The sequence below is a fragment of the Lepus europaeus genome, chromosome 3 (genome assembly GCF_033115175.1).
Source record: "Lepus europaeus isolate LE1 chromosome 3, mLepTim1.pri, whole genome shotgun sequence".
NCBI classification, from domain to species: Eukaryota; Metazoa; Chordata; class Mammalia; order Lagomorpha; family Leporidae; genus Lepus; species Lepus europaeus.
Genome location: NC_084829.1, coordinates 145,582,594 through 145,600,932, shown reverse-complemented (window position 1 = coordinate 145,600,932; position 18,339 = coordinate 145,582,594). Strand labels below are relative to the sequence as shown.

Below are 18,339 nucleotides of genomic sequence, written 5' to 3'. Positions count from 1 at the left end.
AGTTTCCTTAGCTATCTGCTCCTTCACTATCACACTTTATCTGAGTCCCTTCACTCTTGCTCATGCCTCTGCTCTTCCCCAACCCATAGTCTGGTTACTAAGCCACGTTCTTTCCCAGCCCAAGGGTTTGGGTATGTTTTGCTGTCAATCCAAGCCTGCTTTTCCTCAGAAATCCTACTTGGCCTCAGCCTTGTACGAATGCTACTATTTTTATGATGCTTTTATACATGCTTTCAGGTTTAGCTAATACCTAATACTACAGATGCCTGGTATATGCGCTACTTTTCTGAAAGTTTGTACACAGCATCAAGACCAGCCTATATTTTATATTATTTAGGGAATCTAAAACAAGCCTCTTTAATAAAGTATTAGCATAAATTTAATTACATATTGTAATTCGTATGCACAGCATCTCCTGAGAATACTTTCAATCTCTACTTTCATTCACTGAAACTGGGTTACATTATCTAAATCCTGTTTGTGCTGTGTTTGGATCCTCATGAGCTTGGTAATCACATCCTATTGAGATTTACTCTTTGTAGAATATATAGCAGGCATTTGTTAAAGTGCAAATTGCAACATGAAAAGACAGGAACATGGATTCCAATATAATGGAATTATGGCTCCTGTAAGATGACATTCTTTAAATCAAAGTATGCAAACGCTATTGGATTAATGCAGAAATAGATACATTCTGGGTCACAGTGGACAGCGGGCTCCTATCAGAGTTTCTTACCGTGTGGCATATTGTTCTATTCTTGAATGGGTGTCATCATGAAACAGCTGAGGAGACTGTGAGGGGCTATGAAGGGAAAAACACAGCCATGGTTTTACACCCAAATATTGATAGAACTACTATTAGGAATATTAGCTTAGTTAAATAATAAATTTGCCATGCACACAAGCCACTAGGATTGTTACCCAGGATGCAGAAGTACTATTTTAGAGCAAGAGGTTAGGAATCACCCACATGCTAGTCCAGCTGATCAGAACATGCATCTTCTGCATTTAGGGCAATGATACTCACTCATAATGCTCTGGCCACATACTGATGAGTGTGATAGGACTGCAGAGAGGGGAGAGGGAACAAAAGTCACAGAACAAACACTTTAGAGCCATGTCAGACAAAAGTGGGGTGGGGGGGAGACATTCCAACTGTCTTCCATTCAGAGTTGGCTGAAATACACCCTGTGGAAACTAAAAGCAGCAGAAGTCACAGTTTCTTCCAGGGAAGATGCTGTGGATTCAAGTGTCTGCAGGGAATTTTCATGGATATGGCAGGATATTAGGTACAGGGGAGCAAACATATTTTTAAGCAGTCTTTTTAGGAAAAAAATCAGAATGTGCTAAAAGAAATCAAAATCATAGAACAACTACAAAAATAACATTTACAATACAGCAAGGAACGATGCGATCATGTTTCTGTTTTTCCTGGGTAAGAAACTTGCTCAGAAAGGTGGCATTAAACATCAATGACTACACTGGAAATTGATGGCAGAGTTACAATAAAATTAGATGTTTCTGATTTCTTTTCCAATGGTCAATGTAAAATTCAAACCTGGGTGTACTCGAAGTATCTGACTTTCATACATACACTTTAAAAAGGTGCCCCTATGAAGCTTCCTCTATACTCTCCCAAAACTACCACATCACTGCTAAAACCAACACACCTTCTCTAGAGCACAATACACTTTCTTCAAACCAAATTTTGCCCAGAATTTCAATCTGGGAAACCGAGGAAAACTTGCAATTGAATCAGGGCCTTGAGGCTGGAGTTGGAACATTCAGTATTACTCAGTCCCGAAGGCAGCCTCCAGCCTCATGCATATCTAGGAATCACCAAGTGTCCCTGAAACATCTTTGAAAACTACTGATCTTAATTAAAACCTAGTTCAAATCCTAATTTTGGGGGGCCAAGAGGGTTAACTATGAACACAGAAATCTTAAAGTACAAAGAAAATTAGTTCTCTAAATAAATCAAATCTCCTAGGAAAGCTAATGCTGATTGAAATAAAACTATTTCAGACCTACCTGATTTTCCTATTTCTATTGTACATACACACTTAACAAAAAGCTAGTGATCTCATTATCTCCTACTGTGAAGTGCAAGCTGATGTCTGACATAGCAAGGACTAAAAAGAGATGGAAGGTTATCTTGTTGAGATTAAAAACTAAGGTCCTTGTGGTATACTTTCAAAAACAAGCATTTATCTCCTAATTCTCAGAACATTTATGTCCTAGGTAGACTTAATCAAACATGTTAAAGTAGATGCAACCATAAAAATACATAGTATCTTTCAATACTCCTTTTACATCACTAATTTTCATTAACCCTGAAATACAGTTGTTAAATAACAGGTGAATGATTTGCTATCCACTTTCTAAAAACAGTAACTGCTTAAGAGACTATTCTGAAATTCAAGTGTACCATGAAATTTGGCATGAGTTTTAAACAGAAGAAAAATGTGAATTTCTCATCTTAGTAGACCTTGGAAATGCTCTGTAAACCTGCTTGAGTGATTCTTGTGAAGTTAACTCTGTTGGCACAAAAGTGATTCATGAAGTAAGATAAGGATGGCAGGGGCAGAAAGCTGAACTGAAGAGTTTCTCAAAAGAAACATTTTTTAGAAAAATGTATTTGGAAAATCTCAAAGTAGCGAGATAAAATACTTTAGCCTTCATTGACTTCCAAGTATTTTGAATTGTGGAACAATAAAAGAAAACATTTGTTGATAAGTCTTCTCATTTAATTCTGTGAGGAAAGAGAGTGGTATTGTATACTTAGAACCTATGATTAAAGGGTGTTAAAAAATAGGACCAAAATGTGTATTGACACAGACTTAATAATGCAGCCTCTCGTTGTTGTCCAGATTGCTTATTTTGGTAAAACACTACATTAATATGTAAGGAATCAGTATCTACTGAATATACTTAATATTACATTAAAATCTTAAATTCCATCACAATACTCTTGATGCTTCTGGTCTTTTGCCTTCTTCAATCCATTTGACTCTGTGTGGAGTAAGTGAGAGCCCAGCATGCACTTACATAAAGATGTTCAATGGCTCCCCACTGCTCTCAGAAAAAACTCCAGACAACAGGTCCTTCAGTATCCAGTGCTGCTTCTCTCTCCAATTTCTTGCCACTATTTCTAGTTTCTCACCCCAGTTTCTCAAACTGTCTTGCTACCAGGCTTTTGGAAATGTTTACTCTCCCTTTCCACTTCCCACAGCAAACAAGCGACACACAGCACTATTAATCTATCAGATCTCAACTCAGTTGTCACTTCCCATCCAGGCCTTTCATAAACATAATGACCATTATTAGTAGTTTGTTCTTGCTAAAGAAAGATCTTAAAAAATGATGAAGTTCATCTTCACCAATACCAGACAGAGGTGTCTATTATACTTTTTAATCTTGTATGAAAGCCAGCCTACCTTGTAGCTAACAATTAGCTCTCACAACTTGAAATTATTTTGTCCCTATCTTAGCTTGTTTCTCAGATTTATTTTCAATAGCATATTTATTCAAGCTCTATTCATTTACTTTTTAAAAAACCTGGCATAATTATATATAAAGTTAACTGAATATACTTAGCATGGGTTTGTTTACCTCCTTTTAGTAGTAACTCTTTGTTTTCCTAAATATTCCTTCCACACATGTATTTATAATTATTGGTCATAGGGTAAGATACTCTATTTTGAAAGGATGAAAGAGAAAAAAGAAAAAGAAAAGTCTAATCATCTTCATAAATAACTTCAACACCTTTACCACTTCATTGGTTTTTCTCTAATGCGCTCCTCCCACAAGGAGAATAAATGGAATCAAAGTTTTTTACTACCCATCCACAGAAACTGTTAAAGGAGACGATTAAGCAGCCCTATACTAGAAATGGCTCAGCAGAAAAATGAACTTTACCAAATCCAGAGAGCTCTGCCCAGGATTTAAAAAGGAAGAAATCCTGCTCACTGCATACAATAGCTCATAAATCTTTTTCAATGAGGGTGTTCTGGCATCTGATTTCATCTTATGCTCCTTCCTTTCTTTTACTTCTCACTGAAAATGCTGGTAATGAGGTAAGGCATTTTCAGAACTGTACCCCAAAAACATAGCACAAATTATTGAGCATATTTTTCTGTTAATTCTTATCTTAATAAAGTCACTCAAAATAGAATGATTTATGCTAGCGATTATTTTGACACTGAAAGGCAAATTGTTTGCTATGGTTTGAATGTATTCCCCAAGATCATGTGTTAGAGATTAATTCCCAGCGTAATGGTGTTGGTAGATGAGACCTAATAAGAGGCGATGAGGTAATGAGGGCTCTGCCCTCCTGAACATGGATGTTCTGATCTCAGGAATGGGTGCATTATGGCAAGAGTGGGTTTCTTATGAAAGTGAGTTTGGCCCATGCTCTTGCCCTCACTGTCTTATGCTGTCTTGCCCTTCTACCTCCCACCATGAGATAAAAGCTCCAAGAACCTTGCCAAATGGCTGGCACCTTGATATGGACTTCCTAGCCTCCAAAAGTAGGAGCAATATACTTATTTTGTTTATAAATGCCAATGGTTTATCAAGAGTGATAGACAGACACATTGGTTTGCCTGAACCTATTAATTATGCTGTATGTTAAAGCACCATGTGATAATTCTACATTTCAGAGTGCCACTCCAAAGATTAACTGGATCTGATACAAACAGAAGTAAAATTCTGTCTTTATCATAAGGTGTTCAGCACAGCTATAGTGTTTATTATTTATTAGAACAAATAAGACTGTAAGACTATATTATTGAATCTTTTGAAGAGTGAAAAATATACCCACAAAACAGAGATAAACAAAAATCTATCCTTTCCCAAAAGTATTTCAATAGCTCTTCTTAAATTGAAAAATTGCCTTAACAAAATTTGTTATAATGTGTACTGCGAAAAAAAATAATTAAGAAATCACATATTTTAATTGTATACAGTTTTACATCAAGCTTATGCACTATAGCATATGGTACATATGGACCTATTTACATAAAAGACAGGTATACTCACACAGAAATTTAGCAAATTCCCAGGCCAACAGGGAAAAAAAAAATCAAACCAAATATCTATTCCTCTATTTTGACATCTTTGAGACACTGTCCTAGCACACTGAAATATTGCTATTCTCTGATTATGTCTCATATACAAAATAAAATAAGCCATGACTTTTGAAGGTTAAAGAAACTTTCACTTCACAAACATTGCTCTCAAAACATTATTTATGCTTATTACTGCAATCTCCTCTACTGTATAAAGTGGAATATCTATACTTCACATTTTCCAGGCCTACTTCTATCATCCTCTGAGAAGATGTCTTCTATATGTTCTGTGTTCTCTATGGCTAGGTACTCTGGTGTTCTATATGGCTAGGTACTCTGGTGACAGTCAGTAATGAATGTTCATCTTTCCCAAGATTCAAGCACATGAAAATGGATTTCTCAGGGATATGTATGCTGGTATTTTCCAGTGATTCAAAGACTTAAGTTCCATCTAGTTTCAACTTGATATGTATTATCTAGCTACACAAATCACTTCCTTGCATTTCTCCTGGCTTATTTGAAAATTCTTTTCATTTCAGATTATAAATTCTTATTTTCTTTCCTTTATATACCATAGTTAATTTCTCATCTTAAAACTTTGTTTCATTTATGCTTGTCAACTCAGTTTACTATACAATTTCAAGAAATTTTTTCCATTTCATGTAATATATAAAGTGATCTCATTTGGTTATCTTCAACTTAAAGGAAAAATGAAACTATTATGAGATTTGATATTTTAACATAGATAGCTGAAACAAGAGATAAAGTATTATTCATAAATTTGAATCAAAAAGATTTAAAATATACAAGAAAACCAGTAAAATGACCCCCAAAAGGGAAACAAAAAGAATGTCAAAGCATATAATACAGCCATCTGATAACATGCAAAGTTAAACCTTGATTTTGGCTGTGACATAGCAAGTGTAAATAATAAAATTTTATGTTGTGAAGACTGATTCCATGTTTAATTTACCTTTTTTAGAATGAAACATTTTATCAAATCTGTATGAAATGCTTTCTCATGTGTCACTAAGAGAAAAAAGCAATATCAAATGTAAAACTTCACAGAAGATTTAATATAAAAAAATCAAACTTACGTCTCTAAGTTGTCACCTTCAAGAACTGTCTGGACAGGCAGGTAGCCAAGTCGAGGGTGCTTAGCAAAGTACTTCTTTGACCTGAACTTATTCTTCAGCACCTTTGTGAAGTCTCGCACATCTTCCCCAGATGTTGTCTGCAAAATTGAAAAAATTACACTCCTCATTAAACTTGAAGGAGATAACTATCTACAGTAAAATGAGAGAAGAGGTAAGTGGAAACCATTCAATAGCATCCATTTTGATGATTTTATGTAGTTTTGAAATAATACACAATATCACTAAAACAATTGGGAATCAGATTCATTATTAAATACATCCAGGGATTAGTTGACAATTAAAAAAAATGTTCAGCTAAAAATAAACCGTAACTATCTTGTTTACCCATTTTTTAAAACTTGAGCAAAAGAGTAGCATAGTTCTAGAAATGTTATTGGTTGATTCCTATCACTAAACCTTTACAATGATGACAAATTGTGGCTATTATATAATTTTAGTTGAACTGAATAAATGGAGGTTAGCCATTTAGCCTATCCTGGCTCACCACAAGCCAACGTACATTCTAGTCTGGAAGATGAAAAAGCAATAAAAAGTGAGAAACAGCAGAGTCACACTGGTGTTCTTTTTGGGAAGGAATACTTCCAATTTCCTTGTCCTTTCCCAACCATTCAGACATAAATTATTTTATCTGGATTAAATTATAATGATGATATAAAAGGTTACTGTTTCTTTAAGCATTTTCAGATAAATAATTTTAATAATCATTAGAGTGAGATGGACTGAAACTGCCCCCACCCTACGCCATCATTCCATTCCCTGAACTATTCTCTAAACCTGTCATGTGTTATCACCAGTCCTAATTTTTATTTGCAATACAGATATCAACTTTAATCCTTTTGAAGATGTATGTAAAATGTTCACATTATCTGCACAGAACTGAATTAAGACCTTGAATCTCTGGCTCATTAGCTGCTCATCCTGCCACCAGATAGACCTCACTCCCATCTGCTTTGAGAGAGAGTTTCTAGAACATAGACTGAATGTTAAATATACTTGGATTTGTTTAATTGTTGTCTATCCCTGCCACCTTTCTTTTTTTGTCACAACAAGCATGCCTACAACTCATACAAATTGTTTTGCAAATAGAAATTGCCAAGGTCAGAGTAAACACTTACATATTCTGTTTTGCTACTTTCTATCTGCTCCCATTTACCCAAATACATCTGATTCTAATATACAATTTGAGAACTTCAGATTCTCTAGGCTTGAAAAGCAAAGAGGAAGCAGGAATAAGCCCAAACTATTTATGATACAAAAGTCAGCAAGTGTTACATTATTAGACAGCCTCACACTGTCACCAACCCTGCCAACTGAATAACTACTACTAAAATATATAATGATCTTCAATGAATGATATGGATGCAAATATTCTCAAATATAATAAAGTGCTGAAGGAGGTACTCTTAATAAAAAGAAGAAAACTAAAGTCAACTTTGTGGAGGAAAATGTTTGCTATGAAAGATGATTTGGAAGTATAAAGATTCTACAAGCAGAATCAGAAAAATAAGCAGAGTGCAGCTGGAGATAAAGAAGGCAATTTTTAGAAAAGAAATACATGAGACTGATCAAAGATCCAAAAGGACAAAGTATCTGCATAAATGATATATCTTTTGCAATGAGTATTACCACTGTAATGATTACACTTATAAATGCTGTCCCCAAATATCTTAGCAAAGTGGTAAAGAGAAGACACTTGCTATAATACAAATGCAAAAAGGAGACCCCTGTGAAAGGATATGTATTTATGATCCAATTTACTTCTATGTTTGCTATTAGCACATTATGGAGAAATATGTAATAAAGTAGTGGACTCCAGCTTTTACTCACAGCAACTCTACACCTGGTAATGTAAAAGTTTTGGTCTCTTACACCAGTGGTTTTCAGACCTTCTACTTGCAGCACTGGGTTGGGTGGGTGGGAGAAAAGGCCAGGTGGGCAGGGCCCAAGTCCTTTACCTGTCTATCTTGGTTAGGCTGTGTGCATTGTATAATTCAGTGGTTTTTAATATATCCACAGAGTTGAACAATCATTATTACTATCTAATTATGGAAACAAAATATTTCTTCACTTCAAAATGAAACTCTGGACCCCTCAACTCCAGGCAAACATCAATCTACCTCTGTCTCTATCAATTTGCATATTCTGGATATTTGATAGAAGTGAATTCAGATATTTGGTCTTTTATTACTGGCTTCTTTCACTTAGAATAATGTTGTTATTCTAACTTAACTATTCATTTGGGTTCCAGCATGGACTCTTATTTGAGAAAAAAAAAATGACAAATTATTCAGAAGTCCAAGTCCAATTCTTTTTTTTTTTTTCATTTATTAAACTTTTATTTAATGAATACAAATTTCCAAAGTACAGCTTATGGGTTACAATGGCTTCCCCCCTCCCATAACTTCCCTCCCACCCGCAACCCTCCCCTTTCCCACTCCCTCTCCCCTTCCATTCACATCAAGATTCATTTTCAATTCTCTTTATATACAGAAGATCAGTTTAGTATATATTAGGTAAAGATTTCAACAGTTTGCCCCCATATAGCAACACGAAATGAAAAAAATACTGTTGGAGTACTAGTTATAGCATTAAATAACAGTGTACAGCACATTAAAGACAGAGATCAATTCTACATTAAACATTCTTCAGCTAAATATATTCAAGACATGGAAGGCCAGAGCAAAATCAACCAACAAACACAAACCAACCTCTTTCCACCTGCTACACATACACAAAAAAGAAATGCCTGCTTTCTCAAAAACTCAGCAGACAGAAATTACATTGCCAATAATGCTTACATTTATGTTTTAAAAAAATGAGCTCAGACTCCCAAATATTAATTTTTATTTCCTCAATCACTTTTATATTGAGGTATAAAAGTACCAACCAAATAGTGATTTAAAGGTATTAATTCACTGGTATCAAAAATCTTATGCAATATTAAAAGAAAATGTGAAAACTAAGTTATCCTATAGGAACTAGGGATTATACTCACATTAGCAGAATGCAATTCTTCTGTTAGGATTGTGCCAAGAAAATGAGTTAAGTCCATTTTAGCATGAAAAATGCTAAAATATTTATACATACTCTGTTTAATTTGCTATCTAATAACAGTTCCTAATATTTATCTAATTTAATTTTCTATTTTATTCTAAAATACTAAAGCACTGGTTTGGTTAAAAATAAAAAGAGAACCACCCATCTAACATAACGAATATGATCAAATTTAACTCTATCTTGATGTTAGCAATAATATTTTGTTTTTAAAGAAATAACTATAGATATTATGATAGGAACTTGAAATTGAAAGGAACATACTCATTAGCTCGCAAACTGCCCAAAGTTTTAAAGGATTCATGCATTTCCTGAAAGATTAGGTTTTTATTTTACTACAGTAAGAGGAGAAAGAAGGAAAACAAAAGATTTTGTAGATCCTGTTAGTTGAAGCAAACATGTTAGTACAGAATCTTAAAATTTATAAGTCATTTTTCTGTTTCATTTAGCCATCATAGGCCTATATAAGGAGAGCATCTTTTTTTTTTTTTTTTTTTGACCTGTAAAGAAACTAAACCCTAAGCCTTCCCTGTTCTCCAACAAAGATCAGTAAGGAAAATGCTGCCTGTGGAGACCCTGGTCTTTTCACCCCTCCAAGAATATAGAATTGTTTTAAGTTTTGTAAGAGAAAGAACCAATAGGCATTGACTAAAGTATATATAATTACATTCTGAATCTTCCCTTCATTTTACATAAATTACTGTTGGAATGTTGTTTGGTTGATTAAAAAATATAATGAAATGTCACTTTACAGATTTAAGTTGCACATGTAAAACATGTCTAGTGCAAGTACAGTTAGAAAACATACATGAAGGAGTGAAAAAAAAGAAAAGAAAATCACCAGCTATCCAACATCCTGCATAATTATTCTTAAAATTTTGGTGATCTGGACTGATTTATTTTTAATACTTTATATTAAAATATAAAACAGAAACATTTATCATAAATGTATATAAATGAATTTTTATAAGGCATTACCACCCTGGTCAGGAAATAGAACTTTTTTTTAATTCTTTTTTTTAAAGATTTATTTATTTTGAAAGGCAGAGTTAGAGAGAGAGGTAGAGATAGAGAGAGAGGGAGATTTTCCATGCACTGGTTCACTCTCCAAATGGCCAGAACAACCAGAGCTGGGCCAGGCTGAAGCCAAGTGCCAGGACCTTCTTCCAGGTCTCCCACATGAGTGCACTTGGGTCATCCTCCACTGTTTTCCCAGGCCATTGTAGAGAGCTGGATCAAAAGTGGAGCAGCTGGGACACCAACCAGCACCCATATGGGATGTTGGCACTGCAGGCCAGGGTTATAACCTGCTGTACCACAGCACCAGCCCCAAGAAATAGAAATTTGCTGAATATTTTAGAAGCCTCTTCTAATCAGGACTCCCATGCTCTCTCCATAGTAACCAATACCCTCATTTTTATAAGTAATAACTTGTGTTTTTATAGTAGTTTTATCACTTCAATGTCTGTTCCTAGAAACTGTAGTTTAGTCTTGGTCATTTAAAAAATTTTGGCATATTTTAAATTACTTCATATTTAGGTTCTTCCTCCACATCTGCCATTTTCCTGCAATTTATCTGTTCTGGTAATGTCAGGCAATCTGACATGCAGAGTGTTCCAGAATTTGGATTCTGCAGAATGTGTATTTTTGGTGCACATTTGCATGTTTCTCTGTTTTCTAGAAATCCTACAAATTGGCAGCTATATCCAAATAATGCAACAGACTCAGGTTTGATCTTGTGGCAAGAAAACTGGTGGTGTTAGGTAGGGTTATGTGTTAGTAGGCTCTTAATATCTGGTCATCTCCCTTATGTGACCTGAGCAGCTGTTGAATCTTCCAGAATAAGAATTATGGTTCTCAGGGACACAGAAGAAAAATGGAACTACACAATCTTACAATCACTCATTTACTTTCTTCCATATTATTCACACAAGAACCTCAGAATACTAATACTACCATCAATGTGATCATTGAAAATGTTAACATACACATTTCCTTTTCCACTCCCCTCTGATTTGTAAAGTAGCTACCCAGATCACGCACCCAGTAAAATTCTGTGTTCTTGGGCTTTCAGCCCCACTGAGTTCAAGTTTTTGGGGTAACAATTAATTTGATGCTCTCCAGTGGTCTTTATAGTGTTATCTGTCTATATTTCAGGTGTCTGAAACTAGTTCTCTACTAAATTCCACAAGAAGTTGACAATTCTCCTGTGTCTTTTACTAGATATTAGAAGACTGGTTTGTCTAAATATAAAGTCTTTGACCCATGTTTTTTTCTTCAGTGTCTTAGATATGTTCCTCTATGGGTGGGAAAAATGTTCCTTCTTTTTCTTTTTTCTTGGTTGGTGGGGGGTGTTGGATGAAGCATTTATGTTGAAAAGTCTAATAGTTACCTAATTTTCTTCTTCCAAAAATCATGTTTTTCCTTTTTTATAGATAGTCAATGAGATTTTCTTCTTTTTATTGAATCCAGTAAATTTACCCACAGTTTTGATATTGGTCATTCTGAGTCCGTTCTGGCTGGTACCAGTTCTCAGGTATGTGATGTGTTTTTCCAGTACATAGTTTCACTTTCTCTTTTTTAAAGAAAAACTTTCCTTGAAATTTAATTTTAATGTTTGTTCTGCTGTTTTTTCAGAGGTTCCTGTTATCCAGACACATTTTTTTGCCCTATCTTCACTATTTGTCATTTTCTCTTGAATCATTTTTAATGCTTTCTCTGTTTCTTTCTGAGCTTTAAAGTTTTCTTCTTCTATGCCTTTTAAAGTATTTACTTACTGTGTTTATTAACTTTTGTCTTCCTTATGGCTAGTCTTAATTTCTGAAATTATTTTTTCTTTTCTTTTTAATTCTTTCTTGAAATTTTTTTATCTGATTTCTGAAAAATCCCATTTCTGATTTATGTTTTTCTTTTATGTCTTATATCACTTCCTTAATGAGTAAAGGTTAAGGATTAAGGTTGTAACCAGTTCAAATAGCATTTATTTCTGAAATAGTTTATTTGTAGCATTATTATTTTATTATTCTTCATTGAGATTTGATCTTGACATTTTTGTTACACATTTTTTTTGGGTAAAATCAATTTTCTTAAACATTTAGAATGCCGTCAGTTCACAAAATCTACTCTAACTTCACAAAGCTGCCTCTTAATTTGCTTTTGTATTTTATTTGGGATGCTGTAACAGAACATAAGAAGCCAAATAGCTTATAAGCACAACAGAAATTTATTCCTCATGTTATGGAGGCTGGAAGTTCAAGATCAAGGCATTGGCAAATCTGGTCTCTGGTGTGCACCATTTTCTGGCTCATGGATGGCCATCTTCTTGCTGTGACCGTACAGGGCAGAAGGATCATAGAGCTTTGTTATCGTGCTAATGCCATTCAGGACCACCCTCAATTCCTAATACCACCATCCTGGGGATTATATTTCAATAGTTGAATTTTGGGGAATAAGGACAACAAAGATTTAGTCTGTTTCAGCATCTGAGTACTAGAATTCCCTGGTCCTGTTTCTTACCGGTTCTACTTGCACCCCAAACACAATTTTTAGACTAGGCCTTCTCTTTGGTTCATCTACGTTGACATGATCTGCTTAATCTTCGTTCTGCTTCCAGAAGTTTATTCTCAGTATAATGTCCTCTTCTAGAAGGATGTTCTAATGGGTCAGCTCTGAGAACTCATAGAAGACCAGAACATTCCAAAGATTTCTCACATATTTATCCTGAGTTCTGTGAAAACTCCCAGGTTTAGTATTGCTCTCAAAGTAGCCCTTTGTACTTTCAACTGAATATCTGTAGCCTAATTGAGGATTCTCCCAGTTTGCAGGCACCTTTGCTTTCTCCACTTTCCTCTGTAACAAACAATGGTATCTTGCAGGTTTTGTGCCCAGTAGTGGCTTATCGCCACCTTGATTTATTTTGGGGATATGTTGTCACCTAGTTTTGCTGTAAACCTTCTCTGTAGGCTTTTGCTGTTGCAGTCTGATTGCCCTGTCTTTATGTAACTAGCATATAAATGAGAGGGAAATGCAAAGGTAAAAAATGTTCTGGAGCTATGTTATCACCATCATTCCTAAAATCCCTCCATACTGATTCTTAAGAAGCACATCAGAACTTTTACATAAAAACAAGGACTGCCTGCAAATTGTCACTTTTTAGAAAGCTAATGATAAGGAGTCACTGTAAAAGGCATTTCACAATGGAGCCCAGAGTGAAGTGAGCATATGAATACTCAAAATATTCGTCACTCTACTATACAAGACAACAATGAAAAACTTATTTGAATAACAAGAAGTAATCAATTATTGAAATATTCCTAACCAGCTAACATAAATGAATGAATAAAATATGAACAAGTTTCAGTGAATATAAAGCTCACCATGGGGATAGAGCTATCTGGGTGTTCCTACCAAAATCCAAAAGAAATTCTGTGTAAGGTGCAATCAGATGATTTTTCCCTCTTGAGGTTCTATTTACCATCACCTCCTCAAAAAAGTTAGGAGTATTTTAAATTTTCTTCCACTTTATTCTTTGAGTACAAATATGCACACTTTGTATGCAGCATAATTAAAAGATACTCAACCTTGTGCATGGGTTTTTATGTATATGTACATATAAATACATGTGTATTAAGCCACATGTCTTTGTTGATATTGAAGACAAACATTCTTAAATGCTGGTGCCTGTGCACCACTGAACTTCAAAAACATTGACATCTGGCTGAAATGTTTCTTCATCTCATTAATATAGAACACAAAGAACAGCAAGGCTAAGGTACAGAAGAATCTAGAATTCAGGAATACTACCCCTACAGTATTATCAAACAGGTTCTGGAATAAACTGATTTATTGCTTCATCTCAAAAGACTCCTACTCTTAACACAAACCCTCACAAAGCAGCCCATAAGAAGGGACTATTTATAAAGATGCTAAATAAGCTAAAGGCCCAAACACACAACGTCTGATCAATGAATAATTTAAACAAAACTGTAACAACAAAAACCCACAAAGAAACAATATTTGATTTAAATTTTCTAAGGTTATTTTTTGGTCAGTTCATAATTTGGCATAATAATCTGATCTGTATCCTTAACAAATACTAAACATTAGGTCTCTAACTATTAAGTGGTAATATGAATAAGATACAAACTGAGGAAATCACAAAGTACAAAGATGTAAATACAAGTTATATAAGAAAGAAACATGGTCATTTGGCACATGAGGAGAATAATTAAACATTATCATTTGGGCCATGCACAAGTGCTAAAATCATTGTTGAACTTTTTTTAAGATATATTTATTTACTTGAGGGGCAGAGTTATAGACAAAGAAAGGGAGAAAGAAAGAGAGGCTCACTCTCTGAATGGCTGTAATTCTTAGATCCAAAGCCAGAAGCAAAGAGCTTCTGGGTCTCCTATGTGGGTGCAGGGGCCCAAGCACTTGGGCCATCATCTACTGCTTTCCCAGGTCATCTGCAGGGTACTGGATTGGAAGTGGAGAAGCTGGGATTTGAACTGGCACCAATGTGGGATGCCAGCACTGCAGACAGAGGCTTAATGTACTATGCCACAGCACCAGTCCCAAGATATAATTCTTAAATATAGAAGTCAATAGTTCCAATTGGTATACGCATACAACTAATTACTTCATTTCATTAACACAGGGCTTATTTTTAACTTGATATTTTTGATAGCATGCTTTTAATTTACATTATAATCAAAGGTTTAATGACTATTAAATAAAAAGTTCAACAAATAAAAATGTAAAAAGACCATATTCCAGCAGAAAAACAGTCAACGGTGATAAACAATAACAAAATGAAAAGATGTTCAACTTTATTCATATAATTTTTAAAACAGTCACAAGATCATTAAAACTATACTAATATACAATTTCTACCAACTTGTTTGACAAAGATTTAAAACAAGGTTTGACAAACCTCCGTATTTACAACCAACAAAGGTTTATTTTAAACATACCCTCAACAGTTTTCTTTTTAAACTGTAAAACTCTCTCGGTTTTTACTTACATTTCCATGCTTTGGGGTCAACTTTGTGGCATAGTGGGTAAAGCTGTGACACAAACATCCCATATAGGCGCTGCTCCACTTCTCATCCAGCTCCCTGCTAATGAAACTGGGAGGGCAGTGGAAGAAGGCTCAATTGCTTGGGCCCCTTGGAGAACAGGGGGAAACTCCCGGCTCCTGGCCTCAGCTACATCCAGCCCTTGTCATGACCATTTTGGGAGTGAATCAGGAGATGGAAGATTCTCTCTCTCCCCTTCTCTCTAACTCTGCCTTTTAAATCAATCAATCGATCGATTGATTGATCTTTAAAACAAATTTTCATGGTTTGAACAAGTTGAAATTCAGATACATCTGAATTCCATGGAAAGGATGAAATCAGTTAAGAGGAAGCTCAGGGTCTTTCATGTCCTAATTGAAAAATATGAAACTAAAAATAATCAGCATTAACACAATCACCAAGGGCTCGGGAACAAGAAGGGCAATAAATCATCCACAGTAAAATGGATTTGGTCCAAACCGTACCTTAAAAGCTAATGGCATAATCTAAATACACTGACTTACTGGGAAAATAATGTAAGGTGTCCAAGAGCTGAAAAATCACTTCAGGATGTTGAGGTCAGAGTCATAACAATGATGCTGCATTTTTAGCATATTGGCCAGAATCCTATGTCACATCTGAAGTAAGACTGCCAAAATCACACTACATTTACTCCATGTAGAGCTTTCCAAAGAGTGAATCAGCGTTTCCTTGTGGCTGATTTTTACAGTTTCACAAACACATTGATTCAGGTAGGTGTGGAGGAGAGTAGACAAAAAACGTTCTAGTTTTTATGTTGTTGGTTTTTGCCAACAACGTGCAGTTTGTAAAGAAATACCACAATTTAGCTTTCAACTTTAAAGAGAACATACTTTCTATTTTTAAGTAGAAAATTATGATTCTTCTGGATTCTAAATATACTGAAAATATGAGATATTTGTCTATTTCTCCATTATTAGTCAACATCAACAAGAATATGTTTTTCTCTTTTGTTGTTTTTTTTAACTTTTAAGCAAACTTATTTAAATAAAGAGAATACAATATTTCAAATACACAATTTTAAGCACATAATGATATCTGAATATGTTCCTTTAGAAACAACATGTACTTGCTTACAAACTGTACTATAAACATGTTTTATAAGATGTATTAATCAATAAGTTGCTTACTATGGAAGTATTTTATTCCCCCTACTTCTTACCAAAATTTCAACAAAACTATTGGTACAAACTAGTTCTGTCAAATGCCCAGCAAGGAGGAAGGGAGATTTATAATGAATCTACCTTGACAATAAAAATGCTGGGAGTAGCTGATGTTGACCTTTCAAGCAACACAACTTTGCAAATATCACATCCATTGTCCACATCCCTCAAACCACCTTCCTACCCTGACTACTAAAACCAGTGTGCCCTTCTATTCCACATTGACTATACAACAGCAGACGTGATAATGTCACTTATGAAGATGTAGTGATGACCTCTGAAATGCCATCTCATCTCTAAAACTTCCTACGCTTCACTTTAGCCACATATTGGGATATGGCTGCATCTGAGGCCTCATCAAAACTCAATACATCTTTCAGCCCAAAATCTCTGAGAAAAATCTTTCATTGAATGGAATCTTTCAATCCTTTCCCCTACTTCTTTAAAATGAATTAACCTCTTCTGTCCCCCATCATCTTGACCTCTGGCCCCTCACCTCCATCGGGATTTTTTTAGCACAGGGATAGTCCACTTCAACCACAATATCATTAACACCTGTGAATGTCTCTCACTCTTGGCATTCAACTATACCTTCCATCTTTAATTCCAGAGCTGCTGAGCAATGATGGAGTCACAAACTACAAATCCTTGCCAATTAACCTCAGCTGCACTCTTGCGACAACGTATCAATCAATTTACTCATCTCCTAGTGACTCCGACTGACCCTATAGCAATTCTGAACATTTTTCATTCTGCCATCATATTTAACTCTATCCAGTTCTCCCTCACTGTCAGCAAGTATATGAACTCTTATAAAACCTGTGAGAAATCCATCATTCTCCCTAATTTTAAAGAAGGACTATCTGTGGTATAACCATGATGGAAAACAATTTGGAGGTTCCTAAAAAATAAAATATATAGAACTGCTATATGACCCAGAAGTCCTATTTCTGGGACATAATAAAAAAATAAAATTCTTATCTCAAAGTGATATGTGTTTTCCCATTCTCATTGTAGCTTTATTCATGATAGTCAAGTTATGGAATCCACCTAAGTATCCTTCCACAGATGAACAAATAAAGAAATGTGACATACAAATACAATGGAATACTACTTAATTTTTAGAAAAGGAAATTCTGCCATTTGCAATAGCATAGATGAACATAGAGGATATTGCACTAGGTGAGATCACACAGATATAGGCAAACACTGCATGCTCTCATTTATATGTAGAATTTAAATAAAAAGCCAAACTCAAACTCAAAGCATCAGGGAACAGAGTGATAGTTCACAGAGGCTAGGAGTGAATGGCAGTAGTTAGAACAAAAAGTGACATACTGTTCAAAGGGTGAAAGCGTTCAGTTATAAGATGAGTAAGTTCTGGAGACCCTGTATACAGCATGGTCACTACAGTTAATGCCAATGTGTTATAGACTTGAAATATGCTAAGAAAATACATTGCAAAAAAAAGGACTTTTATATGTTCTAACAACAAAAAAATTGCTTCTAATTTGAATTATATTTTGTATATACATGACAAAGTTGATTTTTAAAGAAGATGCACTGAAAGTAATCTTGGTACGAAATTAAGTGAACATAAACTTTTATTCTAAAACAAGTAATTTAAAATTTGAACATATTTAAAATAACATTTAACTATTTAAAAAATGATAATCTCTCAATTCACACATTCAGTACCCAGATAACAAGAAAAAAAATTGACTAATCTCTTGATCCAAAAGCTAAATCATTCTAAAAAATATTATATAGTATGTTCAAATTCTCCATGTATATGCAT

General features: G+C 34.7%; 1 protein-coding gene across 5 annotated transcripts in view; it reads right to left on the bottom strand.

Annotated features, from left to right (window-relative positions):
* Nucleotides 1–18,339, bottom strand: part of UTRN (utrophin) — a 591,543-nt gene that overhangs the window by 27,299 nt on the left and 545,905 nt on the right. For all 5 annotated transcript variants that reach the window (XM_062186881.1, XM_062186876.1, XM_062186879.1 and 2 more), the window contains exons 66-68: nucleotides 6,167–6,303; nucleotides 1,028–1,066; nucleotides 737–802 (exon numbers count right to left, since the gene is read on the bottom strand). In XM_062186881.1, coding sequence (XP_062042865.1) covers nucleotides 737–802; nucleotides 1,028–1,066; nucleotides 6,167–6,303 — 242 coding nt within the window. The remainder of the gene's footprint in view (nucleotides 1–736; nucleotides 803–1,027; nucleotides 1,067–6,166; nucleotides 6,304–18,339) is intronic.